General features: G+C 50.3%; 1 protein-coding gene across 1 annotated transcript in view; it reads left to right on the top strand.

The window, feature by feature from the left end:
* The first annotated feature begins 13,235 nt into the window (after positions 1 to 13,235).
* The window catches only part of EHBP1 (EH domain binding protein 1), a 527,871-nt gene continuing 521,622 nt past the window's right edge, over positions 13,236 to 19,484 (top strand). Inside the window, 1 exon segment of the mRNA XM_060230596.1 lies at positions 13,236 to 13,344. Within this exon segment, the coding sequence (XP_060086579.1) occupies positions 13,241 to 13,344 (104 nt within the window). The 5' untranslated portion in view covers positions 13,236 to 13,240.

Below are 19,484 nucleotides of genomic sequence, written 5' to 3' on the forward strand. Positions count from 1 at the left end.
TGAATCTTAAATTTGCATTCTAAACCACTCCTTACCAGATAATTTTACCATACTGTCATTGGATCTTAAATTTGTACCATTTTGCATTCTGAGCCACTGACTACCAGCTATGTGTGGCTTCGCTCACTGTACCGGATTCCTTGTCTGATGAAGCGTGCTTAGAGAGCACACAAAAGCTTACGTTCTGAATAAAACTAAGTTGGTCTTAAAGTTGCAACTTGTCTCCTATTTTCTTCTTTAGAGAGCCCAGGGTCACATTTGCACTTGGCTTATTGTCCCTGCTTTGGCTCAAAATGTCTACATCGGGGTGGCCAACGGTAGCTCTCCAGAAGTTTTTTTTTGCCTACAACTCCCATCAGCCCCAGGCAGCATGGCCGATGGCTGCGGCTGATGGGAGTTGTAGGCCAAAAACATCTGGAGCGCTACCGTTGGCCACCCCTGGTCTACATCACGTTATACGTTAACTTGATTTTTTTCCCCCAACCATTTATAAATGTGAATGGTTTTCTACCATTTCATAGTATCTGAAGAAGCGTGTGTGTACAAATGGCCTAAAATGTGCCCTCACTTTATGAGCTTGCTTGCAATTTTTTCCTACGCGCAATATAAGATTTTGCAAAAAAAACCAAAATAAAAATACGTTACATGCAGAGTCTTTGCCATTGCCAATACCAGGTGTGAAGAGGCGCTGGAGCTCGTTAGCGCAACTCATTAGCGTAACTCATTTGCATCTGCCACACGCCCTTGACATCACCGGAAGGTGTACTCAATTCTATCAGCTCAGCATCTACCATGAAATGCTTCTGAAATTATAATTGTCATAATAAAACCTTCCTTCCATCACCCTGTTTAATTTACTTTCTCCTATGCGGCCACAGCGGTACGATGACGATTTCCATCGGTCTGCTTGATAGGTTTTGGTTATTTTCCCATTTTTCTGTGGGGGAAAATTTCAGAAAGTTTGTCAAATCTTAGTGTTCAGCAAAATTTCCACAGGGAGTTTGAACAATGGAGCTCAGAAGCAAGTTGTTTTTTTTTTTGAGAGAGAGAGAGAGGGGGAGAGAAAGAAAGACTACAATAATATTTAGAGGTTCCAGGGGTCCGGTCCTGGAAGCTCCTGCCCAAAATGAGGCCTGGCTAATACATATTTTAAAAAACAAAACAACACCATTGTCCCAATGAGCTTTATAGCATCGGAAGCATCTCTCTGCGCGCTGGGGGAGAGGTTCGTTTTATATGCTTTTATCTTCTCCGGACCCGGTGTAACACGAGCCTAAAAGCAACGAATGAAATGGAAAATGTTAATAAATAATGACGCTTGGAAACACAAGTCGCTGAACAGCCACCGGATCCACTGCGTCTACGCCGCCGGAGACGCAAAGCGGGGTCTGTGTGTATGCGAAACAAGAACATCTTGGCTAAATATATATGTAGTACAAAGTGGATGGGACAGGCGTGCGTCTCGGCCATTACAGTTATAAATAGCGTCGCCAAATCAAACAATGTCTGGGGACTTTGGGGGTGGAGCCAGGAGCAAGGGTGTGGCAAGCACAAATGAACTCCAACGGTTCTGGCCATAGCGTTTCAAGGGACTGCGCACCTTTTAAATGCCTTCCCTCCACTGGAAATAATGACCTTTTTGGGGCTGATAGAATTGGACCCCCCTGGTCCAATCCTTTTAAAACTTGGAGGGTGTTTTGAGGAGAGGCACTGGATGCTATGCTGCAGATTTGGTGACCCTAACTCGAAAAACAGCCCCTCCAGAGCCCCAGATACCCGTGGATCAATTTTCCATTGTACCCTATGCTCCATAGGGAATTATGGAGTGCCCAGCAGACATTCCCCCCCCCCCCACTTTCTGATGACCCTGAAGCAGGGGAAGGACCTCCAAACTGGGAAATCGCTTGCCCACACCTGGGGATTGGCAACACAGCCAATTATAACCATATTCAGTTCCGCAGGGCCTGTAAGACAACCCTCTTCCGGCTAGCTTATACCTAGTCTACACCTAATCTGATACGGGAAATGATAGGTAGCGTGCCATGTAGCTCTGTTATACATATTGTTATACTGTTTGATGTTTTCAGGTTTTAATTTTCTGAATGTTTTAATTCTTAATATTTTAAATGCTAGTTTAAATTATGTCTAATTATTTGTTGTGAGCCGCCCTGAGCCACTCGTGGGAAGGGCGGGATATAAATCATTAAATAAATAAATAAACAAACACAGCCAGTGGATTTTCCTTCCCGTTAAATAGAACCAGATCCTAGGCTCTTGTCTTTCCAGAATAATTTGTTAGGAAGAAAGCACAGAACGCTTGGAAGCTAGTCAAAAGTCATGTCTGAACGTCTCTCCTTCTTGAGGAATACTTATAGATTGGGGGGGGGGGAGCCTGAAGGGGTGGGATTTGGGAAGGTGGAGGGGGGGGGCTTCAATGAGGTATAAAGTCTACCTTCCAGAATGGCCATTTTCTCCAGAGGCTCTGATCTCTGTATCCTAGGCTTGCCAGCTCGGCGTTGGGAAACAACTGGAGATTTTGGGGGTGGAGCCTGAGGATTGGGCGGGAGGGGCTTCTACAGCCGCATGGTGTTTACCGCTTATGTCTGTAAGATTGCTTACTGTGCTGCTCCTTTCTGTAATGTGTGTTTTTACAATATTATTTTAACTCTTGCTTTATTGCTGTAAGCCGCCCTGAGCCTGCTTGCGGGATAAGGCGGGATATAAATCTAAAAATTAAATTAAATTAAATTACAGAGTATAATGTCATGGGGGTGGGCAGGAGGTGGCCAAACTTGCTTTACATAAGAACCACATAAAATAAACGTCAGGTATTTGAGAGCCACAAGACAGGAAGGAAGGAAGGAAGGAAGGAAGGAAGGAAGGAAGGAAGGAAGGAAGGAAGGAAGGAAGGAAGGAAGGAAGGAAGGAAGGGAGGGAGGGAGGAAGGGAGGGAGAGAGGGAAGGAAAGAGGGAGAGAGGGAAGGAAGGAGGAAGGGAGGGAAGGGAGGGAGGGGGGAAGGGAGGGAAGGAGGAAGGAAGGGAGGGAGGAAGGAAGGAAGGAACGGAGGGAGGGAGGGAAGGAAGGATGAAGGGAGGGAGGGAAGAAGGAAGGGAGGGAGGAAGGAAGGAAGGAAGGAAGGAAGGAAGGGAGGGAGGGAGGGGAGAGAGGGAGAGAGGGAAGAAAGAGGGAGAGAGGGAAGGAAGGAGGAAGGAGGGAAGGGAGGGAAGGAGGAAGGGAGGGAGGAAGGAAGGAAGGAAGGAACGGAGGGAGGGAAGGAAGGAAGGAAGGATGAAGGGAGGAAGGAAGGAAGGAAGGAAGGAAGGAAGGAAGGAAGGGAGGGAGGAAGGGAGGGAGAGAGGGAAGGAAAGAGGGAGAGAGGGAAGGAAGGAGGAAGGGAGGGAGGAAGGAAGGAAGGAACGGAGGGAGGGAGGAAGGAAGGAAGGATGAAGGGAGGGAGGGAAGAAGGAAGGGAGGGAGGGAGGAAGGAAGGAAGGAAGGAAGGAAGGAAGGAAGGAAGGAAGGAAGGAAGGAAGGAAGGAGAGAGATGGAAAGAAAGCAACTTTAAATTCATTCTCCAACCTGATGGCTGGCTTGGCTTGGAAAAGTGATTTAAAGAGAGAAAAACCTTCCCCAAATCAGTCAGTGGGGTGGTGAGGGCTTCAAGAGCCACACAATATGTGTGAAAGACCCACATGTGCCTCCCGAGTTGCAACTTGGCCACCCCTGCCACAGAGTTCCCGCCCCACCCTCCCCAAGCAGCCATTTTCTCCAGGGGAACCGATCTTTGTAGTAGGGAGATGAATTGCAATTCTGGGTGGACTCCCAAGTCCCACGCAGAGGTTTGGGACTCCAAGTTCCAAGGCATGTTTGGTAACTGCGAGTTTTCAAATCCCTTCACCTCCCCTCGAACACAGCCCTTCCCCAAGAGAGGTCACCAGTTCAACCAAGAGGAATGGAATGAAATCATAAAGCTCGTGAACCGACTGAAGTTCTGTCCCTGAAGCAGAAAGGCTTCTTAAGTTTGGCGAGAGAATCTCCCCTCTCCTTCGAAAGCGACCAAGAAAGCTCAGAGCAGGATCTCAGCATGTGAACAGAGCCAGGCATCTTGGGCCAGAGGGCCCGTCACTGCAGGACGGAGTCCTTTTCCTGCCTTTGAGGGCTTGCAATTTTAAAAAATGTGCACCGTTTTCTCCAGGGGAGCTGAGCTCTGCCCACCTGGAGATCAGTTATCAAAGCAGGAGATCTCCAGACCCCTGGAGGCTGGAATGAACTGCCTTTTTGGCACCAGGGACTGGTTTTGTGGAAGACAATTTTTCCATGGACTGGAGGGGGCCCCACTTTATTTCTGGTTTTCTGGAAGACAATTTTTCCACGGACCAGAGAGGAGGGGGCATTTTATTTCTATTAGTTTGGTGTGGCGGTTAAATGTACGGATTCTTATCTGGGAGAACCGGGTTTGATTCCCCCCTCCTCCACTTGCACCTGCCAAAATGGCCTTGGGTCAGCCAGAGCTCTCTTATCTGGGAGAACCGGGCTTGATTCCCCACTCCTCCACTTGCACCTGCTGGAATGGCCTTGGGTCAGCTACAGCTCTCTTATCTGGGAGAACCGGGTTTGAATCCCCACTCCTCCACTTGCAGCTGCTGGAATGGCCTTGGGTCAGCCAGAGCTCTCTTATCTGGGAGAACCGGGTTGGATTCCCCACTCCTCCACTTGCACCTGCTGGAATGGCCTTGGGTCAGCCAGAGCTCTCTTATCTGGGAGAACCGGGTTTGATTCCCCACTCCTCCACTTGCACCTGCTAGAATGGCCTTGGGTTAGCCATAGCTCTCCTATCTGGGAGAACCGGGTTTGATTCCCCACTCCTCCACTTGCAGCTGCTGGAATGGCCTTGGGTGAGCCAGAGCTCTCTTATCTGGGAGAACCGGGTTGGATTCCCCACTCCTCCACTTGCAGCTGCTGGAATGGTCTTGGGTTAGACAGAGCTCTCTTATCTGGGAGAACCGCGTTGGATTCCCCACTCCTCCACTTACAGCTGCTGGAATGGCCTTGGGTCAGCCATAGCTCTCTTATCTGGGAGAACCGGGTTGGATTCCCCACTCCTCCACTTGCAGCTGCTGGAATGGTCTTGGGTTAGACAGAGCTCTCTTATCTGGGAGAACCGCGTTGGATTCCCCACTCCTCCACTTACAGCTGCTGGAATGGCCTTGGGTCAGCCAGAGCTCTCTTATCTGGAAGAACCGGGTTGGATTCCCCACTCTTCCACTTGCAGCTGCTGGAACAGCCTTGGGTCAGCCATAGCTCTGGCAGAGGTTGTCTTTGAAAGATCAGCTGCTGTGAGAGCTCTCTCAGCCCCACCACAAGAGAGCCAGTTTGGTGTAGTGGTTAAGAGTGCGGGTTCCTATCTGGGAGAACCGGGTTTGATTCCCCACTCTTCCACTTGCAGCTGCTGGAATGGCCTTGGGTCAGCCATGGCTCTCACAGCACTGTCCTGGAAAGGGCAGCTTCTGAGAGAGCTCTCTCAGCTCCACCTACCTCGCAGGGTATCTGTTGTGGGGGAGGAAGGTAAAGGAGATTGTAGGCCGCTCTGAGACTCTGTCCTTGAAAGGGCAGCTGCTGTGAGAGCCCTCTCAGCCCCACCCACCTCACAGGGTGTCTGTTGTGGGGGAGGGAGATCAAGGAGATTGTGAATCGCTCTGAGACTCTGAGTGGAGGGCGGAATATAAATCCAATGTCTTTTTCTTCTTCTATAACCTTTTGATTCTGGTTTCAATATTACCCACCTGGAGGCTGACAACTAAGGTTGCCGGGTCCATGTAGGAAAATACCTGGAGACTTTGGGGGTGGAGCCAGGAAAGGGTGGGGCTTGGGGAGGGCCACAGCAGAGTACAATGCTATAGAGCAGGGGTGTCGAACTCATTTGTTATGAGGGCTGGATCTGACAAAAAAGAGACCTTGTTGGGCCGGGCCATGTCAAGCTGGGCCATGTTTAAGATCAGGTAGCAGAGATGTAAACTTTATTAAGGACACAAACACGATTAACGGTTTTGTGTTTTTTTTAAAAAAAATGTTTTTAAGACGTGCTTAAAACATTACGACTCATTGGTCTTAAATGTGTTTTCTTTGTATCTCTCCCATGGGATCCGGGAAGCAAGGCAAAGGAAGCTCTGGCTATTTCCTTCCTTCCCCAGGGGACCAGGAGGGGGAGGAGCCTCAGCCAATAAAAGGAAGAGAGGCTTGGCTCAGTAGCTCTGCTGTGCAATTTAGAGAGTCTGGCAAAGTAAACTCTCCCTCTCTCCCACTTCCTCCCCAAGGGAGGGGCCTCAGCCAACAGAGAAAATAGGAGGTTTTGCTCTGTAATAAATAATAATAATAATAATAATAATAATAATAATAATAATAATAATAATAATAATAATAATAATAATAATCTTTTATTTATACCCCGCCCTCCCCACCTAGGCAGGCTCAGGGCGGCTAACAAGACATGGTAGAACCATGATACAGATAAACAATAAATAATATAATTAATAATTTAAACAATAAAACCAATAACACAGTATGACATTAAAATACAATCGAATGGCGTATAAGATGGCTCGGTATTACTGATCTTATCAGGAGTTCTGTCTTAAAAAGCTAGCTGGAAGAGGGCAGCTGTAGCTACAGCAAACCTTGCAAAGTAAACTGTATGCAGAAGAAAGCAAGAGAGAGAGCGAGAAGGAAGCAGATGACAGCCAGTTGCTCGGGGGCCTGATAGGAGCCCTTTGGGGGCCTGATTCAGCCCCCGGGCCACATGTTTGACACCCCTGGAGTCCCCCCCCCTTCCACGCAGCCCTTTTCTCCAGGGGAGCTGATCTCTGCCAGCTGGAAATCACCTGTAAAAGAGGGTGCTCTCCAGGCCCCACCTGGAGGCTGAGCAAACAGTAATACAAAACACCTTGTCACTGCTTGATAAATTGTGTGTTATTGTCTTCATTCGCAAACTAATACACGCTGTTGGCATTGAGACATACAGTCGCAATCACACGAAGTCACAGCTCAATTCTTCAACTTCTTCCAAAGTTGATTCCAATCCCTCAATCGGAGAAATGAACAGTCAATTTCAGGGGTCATTTGGTAGAAAAAGAGGTGCCGGAGCTTATTAGTACAACTCCTTTGCATGTGCCACACACCCTTGACATCACCGGAAGGTGTACTCAATTATCTCAGCTCAGCATCTACCTTAAAATGCTTCTTGAATTACCATTGTCTTAATAAAATCTTACTCCCGTCAGACTTTTAAAATTATTGTTTCCTATGTGGCAACAGCGGCATAATAAAGATTTCCATCTGTCTGCTTTAGATCACCCAAAGGGTGATTAACATGTGGAATTCACTGCCACAGGAGGTGGTGGCGGCCACAAGCATGGCCACCTTCAAGAGGGCTTTAGATAAAAATATGGAGCAGAGGTCCATCAGTGGCTATTAGCCACAGTGTGTGTGAGTGTGTGTATATATATATATATATATATATAATTTTTTTTGGCCACTGTGTGACACAGAGTGTTGGACTGGATGGGCCATTGGCCTGATCTAACATGGCTTCTCTTATGTTCTTATGTGACACAGAGTGTTGGACTGGATGGGCCACTGGCCAGATCCAACGTGGCTTCTCTTATGTTCTTATGTGACACAGAGTGTTGGACTGGATGGGCCACTGGCCTGATCCAACGTGGCTTCTCTTATGTTCTTATGTGACACAGAGTGTTGGACTGGATGGGTCATTGCCCTGATCCAACATGGCTTCTCTTATGTTCTTATGTGACACAGAGTTTTGGACTGGATGGGTCATTGGCCTGATCCAACATGGCTTCTCTTATGTTCTTATGTGACACAGAGTGTTGGACTGGATGGGCCATTGGCCTGATCCAACATGGCTTCTCTTATGTTCTTATGTGACCCAGAGTGTTGGACTGGATGGGTCATTGGCCTGATCCAACATGGCTTCTCTTATGTTCTTATGTGACACAGAGTGTTGGACTGGATGGGCCACTGGCCTGATCCAACGTGGCTTCTCTTATGTTCTTATGTGACACAGAGTGTTGGACTGGATGGGTCATTGCCCTGATCCAACATGGCTTCTCTTATGTTCTTATGTGACACAGAGTTTTGGACTGGAAGGGCCATTGGCCTGATCCAACATGGCTTCTCTTATGTTCTTATGTGACCCAGAGTGTTGGACTGGATGGGTCATTGGCCTGATCCAACATGGCTTCTCTTATGTTCTTATGTGACACAGAGTGTTGGACTGGATGGGTCATTGACCTGATCCAACATGGCTTCTCTTATGTTCTTATGTGACACAGAGTGTTGGACTGGATGGGCCATTGGCCTGATCCAACATGGCTTCTCTTATGTTCTTATGTGACACAGAGTGTTGGACTGGATGGGTCATTGCCCTGATCCAACATGGCTTCTCTTATGTTCTTATGTGACACAGAGTTTTGGACTGGATGGGTCATTGGCCTGATCCAACATGGCTTCTCTTATGTTCTTATGTGACATGGAGTGTTGGACTGGATCGGTCATTGACCTGATCCAACATGGCTTCTCTTATGTTCTTAGATGTTTTGGTTATTTTCCCATTCTTTTTTGGCGGGGAAAATATTAGAAAGCTTGTCCAGTCTTAGCGTTCAGAAAAATTCTCACAGGGGGCTTAAGAATGGAGCCCAAAAGCAAATATTTCTTGGGCAGGGGGTGTAAGAAAGGAGGAGCAAAATAAAATTTAGAGTTTCTGGAGCTCCGTTCCTGTGAGCTCCTGCTCAAAATGAGGCCTGGTCAATTTCCAGAAATGAAGTCAATTTCCAGCTCTGGGAATCCTCAGGTGTGTGTATAGAATGGTGAGGCATGCGTCCCAGTTGACATAATTTGCATTTTTCAAGAGATTCTCTTCCCAAGTCACCCAATTTGGATCGGAACCACCGCTCAAAAAGTTCCTTCATGCGAGTCCAATAAGTAATGCTGGCAATGATTCTGATTCAAATTATGTCATCTGGGATGCCTGTCTCACCGTTTTATACACAGCACATGAGGATTCGCAGAGCTGGAAATTGACTATTCATTTCTGGAAACAGACTATTTGTTTCTGGAAATTGACTATTCATTTCTCCTGCCAAAGGATTGTAATCAACCTAGGAATAAGCTGTGTCTTCACGACTGCAATTGTATGTGTAAATGTTAAAAACTGAGTGTTAGTTTGTGAATGAAAACAATAGCAGGCAATTATCAAACAACGACACCGTGTTTTGTATTAGTGTTTGCTCGACGTACACATGGTGGTTTCTTGTTTCCTTTGGATCCACCTGGAGGCTGGCAACCCTAGACTCCACCCTCCAAAGCCGCCATTTTCTCCAGGATGGCTGACCTCTGCCAGCTGGAGATCAGTTCTAAAAGCGGGAGATCTCCAGGCCCCACCTGGAGCCTGGCAACCCAAGCCTCCACCCTCCAAAGCAGCCATTTTCTCCAGGGGAGCTGCTCTCTGCAGCCTGGAGATGAACTTTAATTCTAGGGGGGAGGGTCTCCAGGTCCCACCTGAAGGCTGGCAACCCTAGACTCCACCCTCCAAAGCTGCCATTTTCTCCAGGATGCCTGACCTCTGCCAGCTGGAGATCAGTTCTAAAAGCGGGATATCTCCAGGCCGCACCTGGAGCCTGGCAACCCTAGACTCTACCCTCCAAAGCAGTCATTTTCTCCAGGATGGCTGACCTCTGCCAGCTGGAGATCAGTTCTAAAAGCGGGAGATCTCCAGGCCCCACCTGGAGCCTGGCAACCCTAGACTCCACCCTCCAAAGCAGCCATTTTCTCCAGGAGAGCTGACCTCTGCCAGCTGGAGATCAGTTCTAAAAGCGGGAGATCTCCAGGCCCCACCTGGAGCCTGGCAACCCTAGATTCCACCCTCCAAAGCAGCCATGTTCTCCAGGAGGGCTGCTGTCTGTAGCCTGGAGAGGAGCTGTAATTCCAGGGGGGGGGGTCTCCAGGTCCTACCTGGAGGGTGGCATCCCCATCAGCCCCCTTCCCAGCCAGCCTGAGCAACCTCCAGCATGCCAACCAACCTCCTTCCGACGGACGCGCTCCCCGCCCAATCGCAGCGCCGCTCGGTATAAACAACCCCGCCTCGAGGCACCCCGCCCAGCCAATCGGCGCCCGGCGAGGAGGCGAGGGCGGGAGGGGCCGAGCGCGCCCGTCATTTTTCCTTTCCCCTCCATCCCTCTGCCGCGAAGAGAAGCGGCTCCGCTCCTGGCGGGATGATTGACGCCCTCCGCCGGCCAATGGGGTGCGGCGGCTCGGGGCCGGGCCGGCGCCGGCGGGCCAATGGGGCGCGGCGGAGCGGGGCGCGCGGGGTTAGGTTGCGCCGGCGGGGGGGCCAAGCTGGGGTGAGGCGTGCACCTCTGGCAGGCGGTGGGGAAGGCGGCGCTTGCAGCTGTTGCAGCGGTTGCAATTGGGGGCGCCGGCGGGGCGAGGCGTGCAATGGGGAGAAGAGCTCCGGGGCTGCAATGGAGCGGGGAGGCGGCTTCTGGCGCTGCAACGGGCAGCCCCGGCGGTGAGCGGGGCGTGTGACAGGCGGACGGGACAGGCGGGCAGCCTCCCCGGGGCTTCCAGGATTGCCTGCGTGGGGGGAGAAGCTCCAGGAAGGTGAGAAGCGCCCGGGAAAAGGAGGCTGGCTGGGATCCACCTCTTTTGCAGCTGCGCGCACCTTTCGCACTCGGAGCCTGCCCGTCGGGGCTGGAGGTGGGGGGGAGGCTTGGGTTTGGGGAGGGTTTCCCCCCCACCCCCTGCTCTCAACCTGGCCGGGGGAGGCGGGAGGAAGGACAGGCACGTTTTTTGGGGAAGGGCTGGAGGAGAGGGAGGGAGGGATCGAGGGGGAAGGAGGGGAAGCGGCTGTCTGGGAAGCGGGGCGAGGCTCCTGCGGCTGGCCAGGTTTTATTTTTGGGGAAGGAGAGGGAAGGGGGCCTGCTGCTTCGGGAGACCCTCTCCCAGGCCACCGGTTTCTTGGGCTCCTTTTCCTCCCGTTGCTTCCTATGGCTTCTCCCCTCCCAGCCCCCGGTTTCCTTTGGCCCCTGCCCTCCGAGCCCCCTTCTTCCCTCTGGCTGCTCCCCCCTCCAAACCCCTCGTTGCTTCACCTTCAGAGCCCCCGTCTCCTTTTCTCCCCCCCCCCGCCTCCTAGTTCCTATAGCTGCCCCTCTTTTTATTTCTTCCCTCTTCTGAGTCCACTGTTTCTACAGTTTACTCCTCTGAGCCCCATAGAGCCTCTTCTTCCCCCTCCAAGCTCCCTGTTTCCTGTCTTCTATTTCTTATCGCTTTCCCCTCCAAGCCCCCTATTTCCTATGGCTGCCCCTTCTTTCTTACTGCTTTCCTCCTCCAAGTCCACTATTTGCTTTTGCTTCCTCCTCTAAAGCTCCCCCATTTCCTAATGCTGACCCCTTCTGAGACCCCCATTTCCTATTGCTGACCCCTTCTGAGACTCCCATTTCCTATTGCTGACCCCCTCTGAGACCCCCATTTCCTAATGCTGGCCCCTTCTGAGACCCCCATTTCCTATTGCTGACCCCCTCCGAGACCCCCATTTCCTATTGCTGACCCCCTCTGAGACCCCCATTTCCTATTGCTGACCCCCTCCGAGACTCCCATTTCCTATTGCTGACCCCTTCTGAGACCCCCATTTCCTATTGCTGACCCCCTCTGAGACCCCCATTTCCTATTGCTGACCCCCACTGAGACCCCCATTTCCTATTGCTGACCCCCTCTGAGACCCCCATTTCCTATCATTGAACCCCTCCAAGACCCCCCATTTCCTATTGCTAATCCGCTCTGAGACCCCCATTTCCTATTGCTGACCCCCGCTGAGACCCCATTTCCTATCACTGAACCCCTCCGACCCCCCATTTCCTATTACTAATCTGCTCTGAGACCCCCATTTCCTGTTGCTGACCCCCTCCAAGACCCCCGTTTCCTATTGTTGACCCCCGCCGAGACCCCCATTTCCTATTGCTGACCCCCGCTGAGACCCCCATTTCCTATTGCTGACCCCTTCTGAGACCCCCATTTCCTATTGCTGACCCCCTCCGAGACACCCATTTCCTGTTGCTGACCCCCCTTTGAGACCCCCATTTCCAATTGCTGTCCCCCTTTGAGACCCCCATTTCCTATCACTGAACCCCTCCAAGATCCCCCATTTCCTATTGCTAATCTGCTCTGAGACCCCCATTTCCTGTTGCCGACCCCCTCCAAGACCCCCATTTCCTATTGCTGACCCTCCTCCGAGACCCCCCCCCCCGTTTCCCACTGCTCTTCCCTTCCAAGGCGCCTCACCTCTTGCGTTCCCCCCTCTTTCTCTTTGGAAAGTCATTCCAGGTTTTGTCCCCTTCTGCCAGTGGAAGGAGTCGCAGGCAGCAGAAGGGAAAAGGAGAGCTGTACCTCCATTCTCCCCTCCCCATGCTTCCCCACTGTGGCAAGCCGTTCCCCCTAGGAAGTGAGCTTGGGGGGGGGGCGGGTTGGGAGAGGAGGAACAACTGTTACACCTTTCTTGTCACCAGCAGGGAGACAAAGAACTTCTCTCGCCCTCCCTCTGTGCGGACGGTTGGCATCTCTCCGGCGCAGCGCTGCTTCCAGGAGAATCTGGTTCTAAGCCGCTGGGCCTGCTGCTGGTTCTCTCTCCCTCCCCCCGTCATGTACGGATGCTGTGGGTCCTGCTACAAAGCCCAGGCCGCTCTGTTTCTAGCCAGACCGGAGGCTTGCATTCCTGGCATTGCAGCTGTCCTTCTCCCCCCCCCCACCTCCTGAGGGCTCGGTAGGGTATCCACGCGCAAAACCCCCGAAGCGCACTGGCTGCGGTGGCGGCATCCTTGCTTCTGATGCGTGAGCCGCAGCTCCTTGCCCATTCTTGCGTTGCCTTCCAGCTCGCCGTGTGGGACCCTCGCCGGGGAGCCCGTGTAGAGGAGCGGCGATGACCAGGACGACTCTGTGAAGGGGATAATTCCTTCCTCTCGCCGTCATGCTTCGTGCAGCGTCCAGCACGGTGGGATTTCTCCTGGGAAAGAGACGTCTGGATGGAGCTTCCCGGATCTCCGTCTGACCCCCGCCTCGTCCCCTGTTTTGGCTAGACTTGGACGCGCAAACGCCGGACCCGGGACTTGCAGCTGCTGGGTCTGAGGCGTGGGCTGCGTTGATATTATTTTTCCCCCCTCCCTCCCCCCCGCCATGGCTTCGGTGTGGAAAAGGCTGCAGCGTGTGGGCAAACATGCCTCCAAGTTCCAGTTTGTGGCCTCTTATCAGGAACTAATGGTCGAGTGTACCAAGAAATGGTAAGGAGTGGGCTTTTTTTTTTTTAATAGGAGCGGTTGGAAGGGGTTGGTATAGAGATGCCAACTCCAGCTTGGGAAAATCCTGGAGATCGAGGTCCGGTTGCCCGAGCAGGGCGGAGTTTGGGAAGGGAGACGTCCGGTTGCTCTAGGACTTCCGTTTCTCTGAGATGCTGTGGCGTACCATAGAGCGGGGGTGGCCAAACTGTGGCTCGGGAGCCACTTGTGGCTCTCTCACACGCATTGTGTGGCTCTTGAAGTCCCCACTGCCCTGTGGGCCAGCTTGGAGAAAGCATTTGTCTCTTTAAATCACTTCTCTAAGCCAGCCAGTGGCTTGGGGAATGCATTTTAAGTTAAAGTTGCTTTCTTTCCACTTCTCCCTCCATCCCCCTCCATCTGTTTTCCTTCCTTCCTTCTCTCAAACATCTGGCGTACATGTCTTGCGGCTCTCAAACATCTGATGTTTATTCTGTGTGGCTCTTACGTTAAGCAAGTTTGGGCATCCATGCCATAGAATCCAGGCCCCACCTGGAGGTTGGCAACCGTAGGCTGGTGACATCTGCCAGTCTTTTTGATGGCAACTTCCTTTGCTTTCCAAACACAAGAGCCTCAGCTGCAAATCTGCCTTCACCAAATGCTTTGCTATGCATGTATTCCGTCCCTGTGGGGACGGTTATTGCTTCTTCTCCTAGGGCCGTCGCTTTACAGTCTTGCTGGAGCACATATTACATTTCCCCCAACTCTTGCGTTTGCTTCATAACAAACACAAGCAACATTACCGTAACAGGCTATTGGTAGCGCTGCAAACCTGTTCAAAGTTGTCCGTGCCAAAGGGGTATTTGAAGTATTTTCCAAGGTTGACAGTGCAATTTATTCCACTCCTGCCTACTTCTGACTTTTGCCTTTTTTTTTTTTTGCCCGAGAAGTAATTCCTTTCTCCTTTTCAACTCCGGAATGGAAAGCAGACAAGAATCTCAGCCTTGGGAATTTATCTCGAAAGTTATTTGCTTAGTCAGACGTGAATTCCAAGCCGCCGTGGCCCAGTGGGACATAGTTTTGCGTCGGCGAGACCCACAGCCCAGAGACATCAGCTGTACGGGCCTGTCTCAGAAATATGTCTTTGCGTTTTTTGAGCGTGTGTTTTTCAGGGCTCGTGCCTTCCGCTCTCCGAAGCGAATGGAACGTTTGTCGTGCTGCCAAAAGAATCATTTAGAAGCACTGTCCCTAATGCGTCTTTGGATGTACATTCTCGACTGAGTTCGGCAATAAAAGCTTATCACAGGAACTTTGGGAATAAGCTATGGGGGCAGGGGGGGAGAGAATCCTGTTTTCTGATTTGTGTATTAAGTATTTGAAAGGTTGTCACTTAAACAGGGCAGGGAGTGAGTGCTGTTGGCAGCGGAGAAAAGGACTCGCAGTAATGGGTTTAAATTGCAGGCCGAAAAGTATTGGATGGATATTTGGGGATTTATTTTATTTTTTTCTTCAGTCAGTCGTTCGGAGGTGGAATTGGCTGCCTGGGGAAGTGGTGAGCTCTCCTTCACTGGCAGTCCTTAAGCAGCGATTGGACAAACACTTCTCAGGGATCTTCTAGGCCGGGGTGACTAAACTTGCTTAACGTAAGAGCCCCGGAGAATGAACGTCAGATGTTTTGAGAGCCGCAAGACGCGAGCGTCAGATGTTTGAGAGCTGTATCGAGAGGAAGGAGGGAGAGAGGGAGGCAGGTAGATGGATAGGGGGAGGTGGAAAGAAAGCCACTTTAAGTGCATTCTCCAAGCCGCTGGCTGGCTTGGCGAAGGGGTGGCCGAACTTGCTTAACGTGAGAGCCGCGTCAAAGGTTTGAGAGCTGCAAGGCATGAGTGTCGGATGTTTGAGGGAAGGAAGGAAGGAAATAAATGGGGGAGGGAGGGAGAGGTGGAAAGAAAGCAACTGTAACTTTACATGCATTCTCCTAGCCTCTGGCTGGCTTGACTTGGAGAAGTGATTTAAAGAGAAATGTCTTCTCCAAGATGGGAAGGGGGGGGGGAGGGCTTTGAGAGCCACACAATATGTATAAAAGAGCCACGTTTTATTTATTTATTTACTTTCGATTTATATCCCACCCATTCCAAAACGGGTTCAGGGCGGCTAAGAGTCATAATAAAACCAGCATCTCAGTTTCAAGTCTAAAACGATAAAACATAAACAATTTACAGTTTGAAACAAAACATTGGTGCTAGACAGAATCTTAAAACAGGCGGGTCAGATCGTATTAGATCTTCTATCTGTCGGTGGTCCTTCTGGTGGAATTGCCCAGTAGCATAGAAGTGGCAGTCTTCTCCTCCTAGTTACTATAGGCCTGTCCAAAATGTTCGGTTTTACAAGCCCTGCGGAATTGGGAGAGATCCTGCAGGGCTCTTACGGCCTCAGGAAGAGCGTTCCATAGCATAGGTGCTGCCACTGAGAAGGCCCTGGCCCGTGTAGAGCCTAGTCTGACCTCCCTTGGTTTGGGGATAGACAACAGATGTTGAGTTCCTGATCGCATTGCTCTCTGTGGCTCCCAAGCAGCAGCTTGGGCACCCCAGCTTTAGGCTGATTCAGCATTGAGTTGGAGGTTGGACTAGATGGCCTTTATGGCCCCTTCTGACTCTGTGGTTCTTGCTGTCAAGATACATTATTGCAAAGAGATTTAGAGCAGGGGTGTCAAACTCATTTGTTACGAGGGCCAGATCTGATAGAAATGAGTTCTTGTTGGGACGGACCATGTCGGGCCAGGTCACGCGTATACCTATTTAAGATTAGGTACTAGAGATATAAACTTTATAAAGGACACAGACAAGCACAATTAAATATTTTTTAAAAGCCCTTAAAACATGCTTAAAACGTTAGCACTTGTTGGTATTAAAGGTGCTTTCTTTGTATCTCTCCCATGGGATCCAGGGAACTGGGCAAAGGAAGCTCTGGCTCTTTCCTTCCTTTCCCAGGGGACCAGGAGAGGGAAGGAAGAGAGGCTTGGCTCAGTAGTTCTGTTGTGCGATTGAGAGAGACTGGAAAAACAAACTCTGCCGTCCGCACTTCCTCTCCAAGGGAGGGACCTCAGCCAATGGAGGAAACGGTGGTTTTGCTCTGTAGCTCCTTTGCTGTGATGCAGAAGGAAGCAAGAGAGAGGAAGAAGGAAGCAGATGGCAGCCAGTTGCTTGGGGGCCGGATAGGAGCCCTCCGGGGGCCTGATTTGGCCCCCAGGCCGCATGATTGACACCCCTGATTTAGAGCATCCAAAGCGCTTCACAGCTATTATTGTCTGCCTTACAACAGCCCTGTACAGTAGGTCAGTGTTAATTGTTGTGGGGTTATTGCATTTGAGTAACCTAGGGGAGAGGGAGAGAACCAGGGAAAGAACTTGGCTTAAAGCCCCGTCGTGAGTTCATAGCAGAGGCAAGATTCGAATCTGTAGTTTCCTGTTTCTTAGCTTGGCTTTCTTGATTTTGCCTCCTCTTAACCTTATCCGGTAAACTCTAGCTTCTCTGGTTTGATGTATTAATGGGAAGCCTTGTTAGGTCAGTTTCTTTGGGTAATTGACTAAGAGAGCTTTCCTAAGACTGGAGGTGTCTTTCCTACAGAAAGCCGCGCAGTTATAAGTGGTTGCTTTATAGGCAACTAGAATGATTAAAGAGTTGGAACACTTTCCCTGTGAAGAAAGGTTAAAACGCTTGGGGCTCTTTAGCTTGGAGAGACGTCGACTGAGGGGTGACATGATTGAGGTTTACAAGATTGTGCATGTGACAGAGAAGATAGAAAAAGAAGTACTTTTCTCCCTTTCTCACGATACAAGAACTCGTGGACATTCAATGAAATTGCTGAGCAGTCAGGTTAGAATGGATAAAAGGAAGCCCTTCTTCACCCAGTGGGTGATTAACATGTGGAACTCACTGCCACAGGAGGTGGTGGCGGCTACAAGCATAGACAGCTTCAATAGGGGAATGGATAAACATATGGAGCAGAGATCCATAAGTGGCTATGAGCCACAGCTTATCATTGGAACTCTCTGTCTGGGGCAGTGATACGCTGCATTCTGGGTGCTTGGGGGGCACAGTGGGAGGGCTTCTAGTGTCCTGGCCCCACGGGTGGATCTCCTGATGGCACTTGGGGGTTTTTTGGCCACTGTGTGGCACAGAGTGTTGGATTGGATGGGCCGTTGGCCTAATCCAGCATGGCTTCTCTTATGTTCCTTTGTCTGGGGCAGTGATGATCTATATTCTTGGTGGTTGTGGGGGAAACAGTGGGAGGGCTTCTAGTGTCCTGGCCTCACTAATGGACCTCCTGGTGGCACCTGTTTTTTTTGGCCGCTGTGTAACACAGAGTGTTGGACTGGATGGGCCACTGGCCTGATCCAACATGGCTTCTCTTATGTTCTTCTGTGACACAGAGTGTTGGACTGGATGGGCCATTGGCCTGATCCAACATGGCTTCTCTTATGTTCTTATGTGACACAGAGTGTTGGACTGGATGGGCCATTGGCCTGATCCAACATGGCTTCTCTTATGTTCTTATGTGACACAGAGTGTTGGACTGGATGGGCCATTGGCCTGATCCAACATGGCTTCTCTTATGTTTGGGGCAAGTGATGCTCTGTATTCTTGGTGCTTGGGGGGCACAGTGGGAGGGCTTTTAGTGTCCTGGCCTCACTAATGGACCTCCTGGTGGCACCTGGGTTATTTTGGCCACTGTGTGACACAGAGTGTTGGACTGGATGGGCCATTGGCCTGATCCAACATGGCTTCTCTTATGTTCTTATGTAAGGGGGATAAGTAGAAAGTTCCTATGTCATATGCCCCTTAAAATTCCACCCAGGATTGGATTGGCTACGGATGGTTCAGCATATTAGAAGGTGCCAACTTATTTGGCAGGGTTCGTGTGCCTTTAAGGCACTCATTTGTTATGAGGGTCGGATCTGACATTAATGAACCCTTGTTGGGCTGGACCATGTGTGTACCTATTTAAGATTAGTTAGCAGAGATATAAATTTGATAAAGAACACAGACAAACACAAATATATATATATTTTTAAACTTAAAACATGCTTAAAACGTCAGCGCTCGCTGGTCTTTAAGGTGTTGTCTTTGTATTTCTCCCATGGGATCCAAGGAACTGGGCAAAGGAAGCTCTGACTCTTTCCTTCCTTTCCCTGGGGACTGGGGGTGGGGAGGAATCTCAGCCAATAGAAGGAGGAGAGGCTTGGCTCAGTAGCTCTGCTGTGTGATTGAGAGAGCCTGGCAAAGCAAACTATTCCTCCCCCCCCACCTTCCTCCCCAAGGAAGGAGCCTCAGCCAATGGAGAAAATAGAGGCTTTGTAGCTCCTGTGCAGTTGAGCAAGCCTTGCAAAGCAAGCTGTTATCCAGAAGGAAGCAAGAGAGAGGGAGAAGGAAGCAGATGACAGCCAGTTGCTCGGGGGCCTGATAGGGGTCCTCTGGGGGCCCGATTCAGCCCCTGAACTGCATGTTTGACACCCCCTGCTTTAATGGGTGTGTAGTGAGCAGAAATCCAGCTGGTTTAGCTTTGAATTCTTCTGTAGTTGTGGATGCTGCAGCTGTGCCAGAAGCGCCAAGGCAAGGCTACATGCAAGCATTGTCTGCTGCTGTTTTCCTGAATTACGTACACATTATGGTTGTTATTAAAAAAGTATTAGCTCCCTTTCTACCTCGGGGAACTCAAGGTGGCTTACGATGTAAATAAAACAAGTATTTTTTTTTTAAAAAAAAAAACTCCTAAAAGACCACAATTTAAAACGTCAGTTAGTGCTACTAATAAATAAAAATGAATTCGTCGACTGCAGCCCTATTTGTTTTCAAATGCCTCCTAAAGATCAAAAGCGAGGGGGCCAGGCATACCACCCTGGGGAGGTTGCTCCATCGTCCTGGGGCTGCCACCGAAAAGGCCCTGTCTCGTGCGCCCACCAGACGAGGGTTTTTTTTTTGGATTGGTGACAGTGAAGATGGCTGAGATTTCAGTTCCCGAGCAGGAACGCGCATTTCCCCTACATCCGCAGCTTGGGCCCCTGATACTTGGGAGACAGGCAAGCATATACCTATTCTAAATAAACCCAATTTAGTGTATGGGCTTGATTCTCATAAAAAGTATGTTATTTTATGGCTACTGCCAAAAAT

This window comes from Heteronotia binoei, chromosome 1, assembly GCF_032191835.1.
Source record: "Heteronotia binoei isolate CCM8104 ecotype False Entrance Well chromosome 1, APGP_CSIRO_Hbin_v1, whole genome shotgun sequence".
In the NCBI taxonomy this organism is placed as follows: domain Eukaryota; kingdom Metazoa; phylum Chordata; class Lepidosauria; order Squamata; family Gekkonidae; genus Heteronotia; species Heteronotia binoei.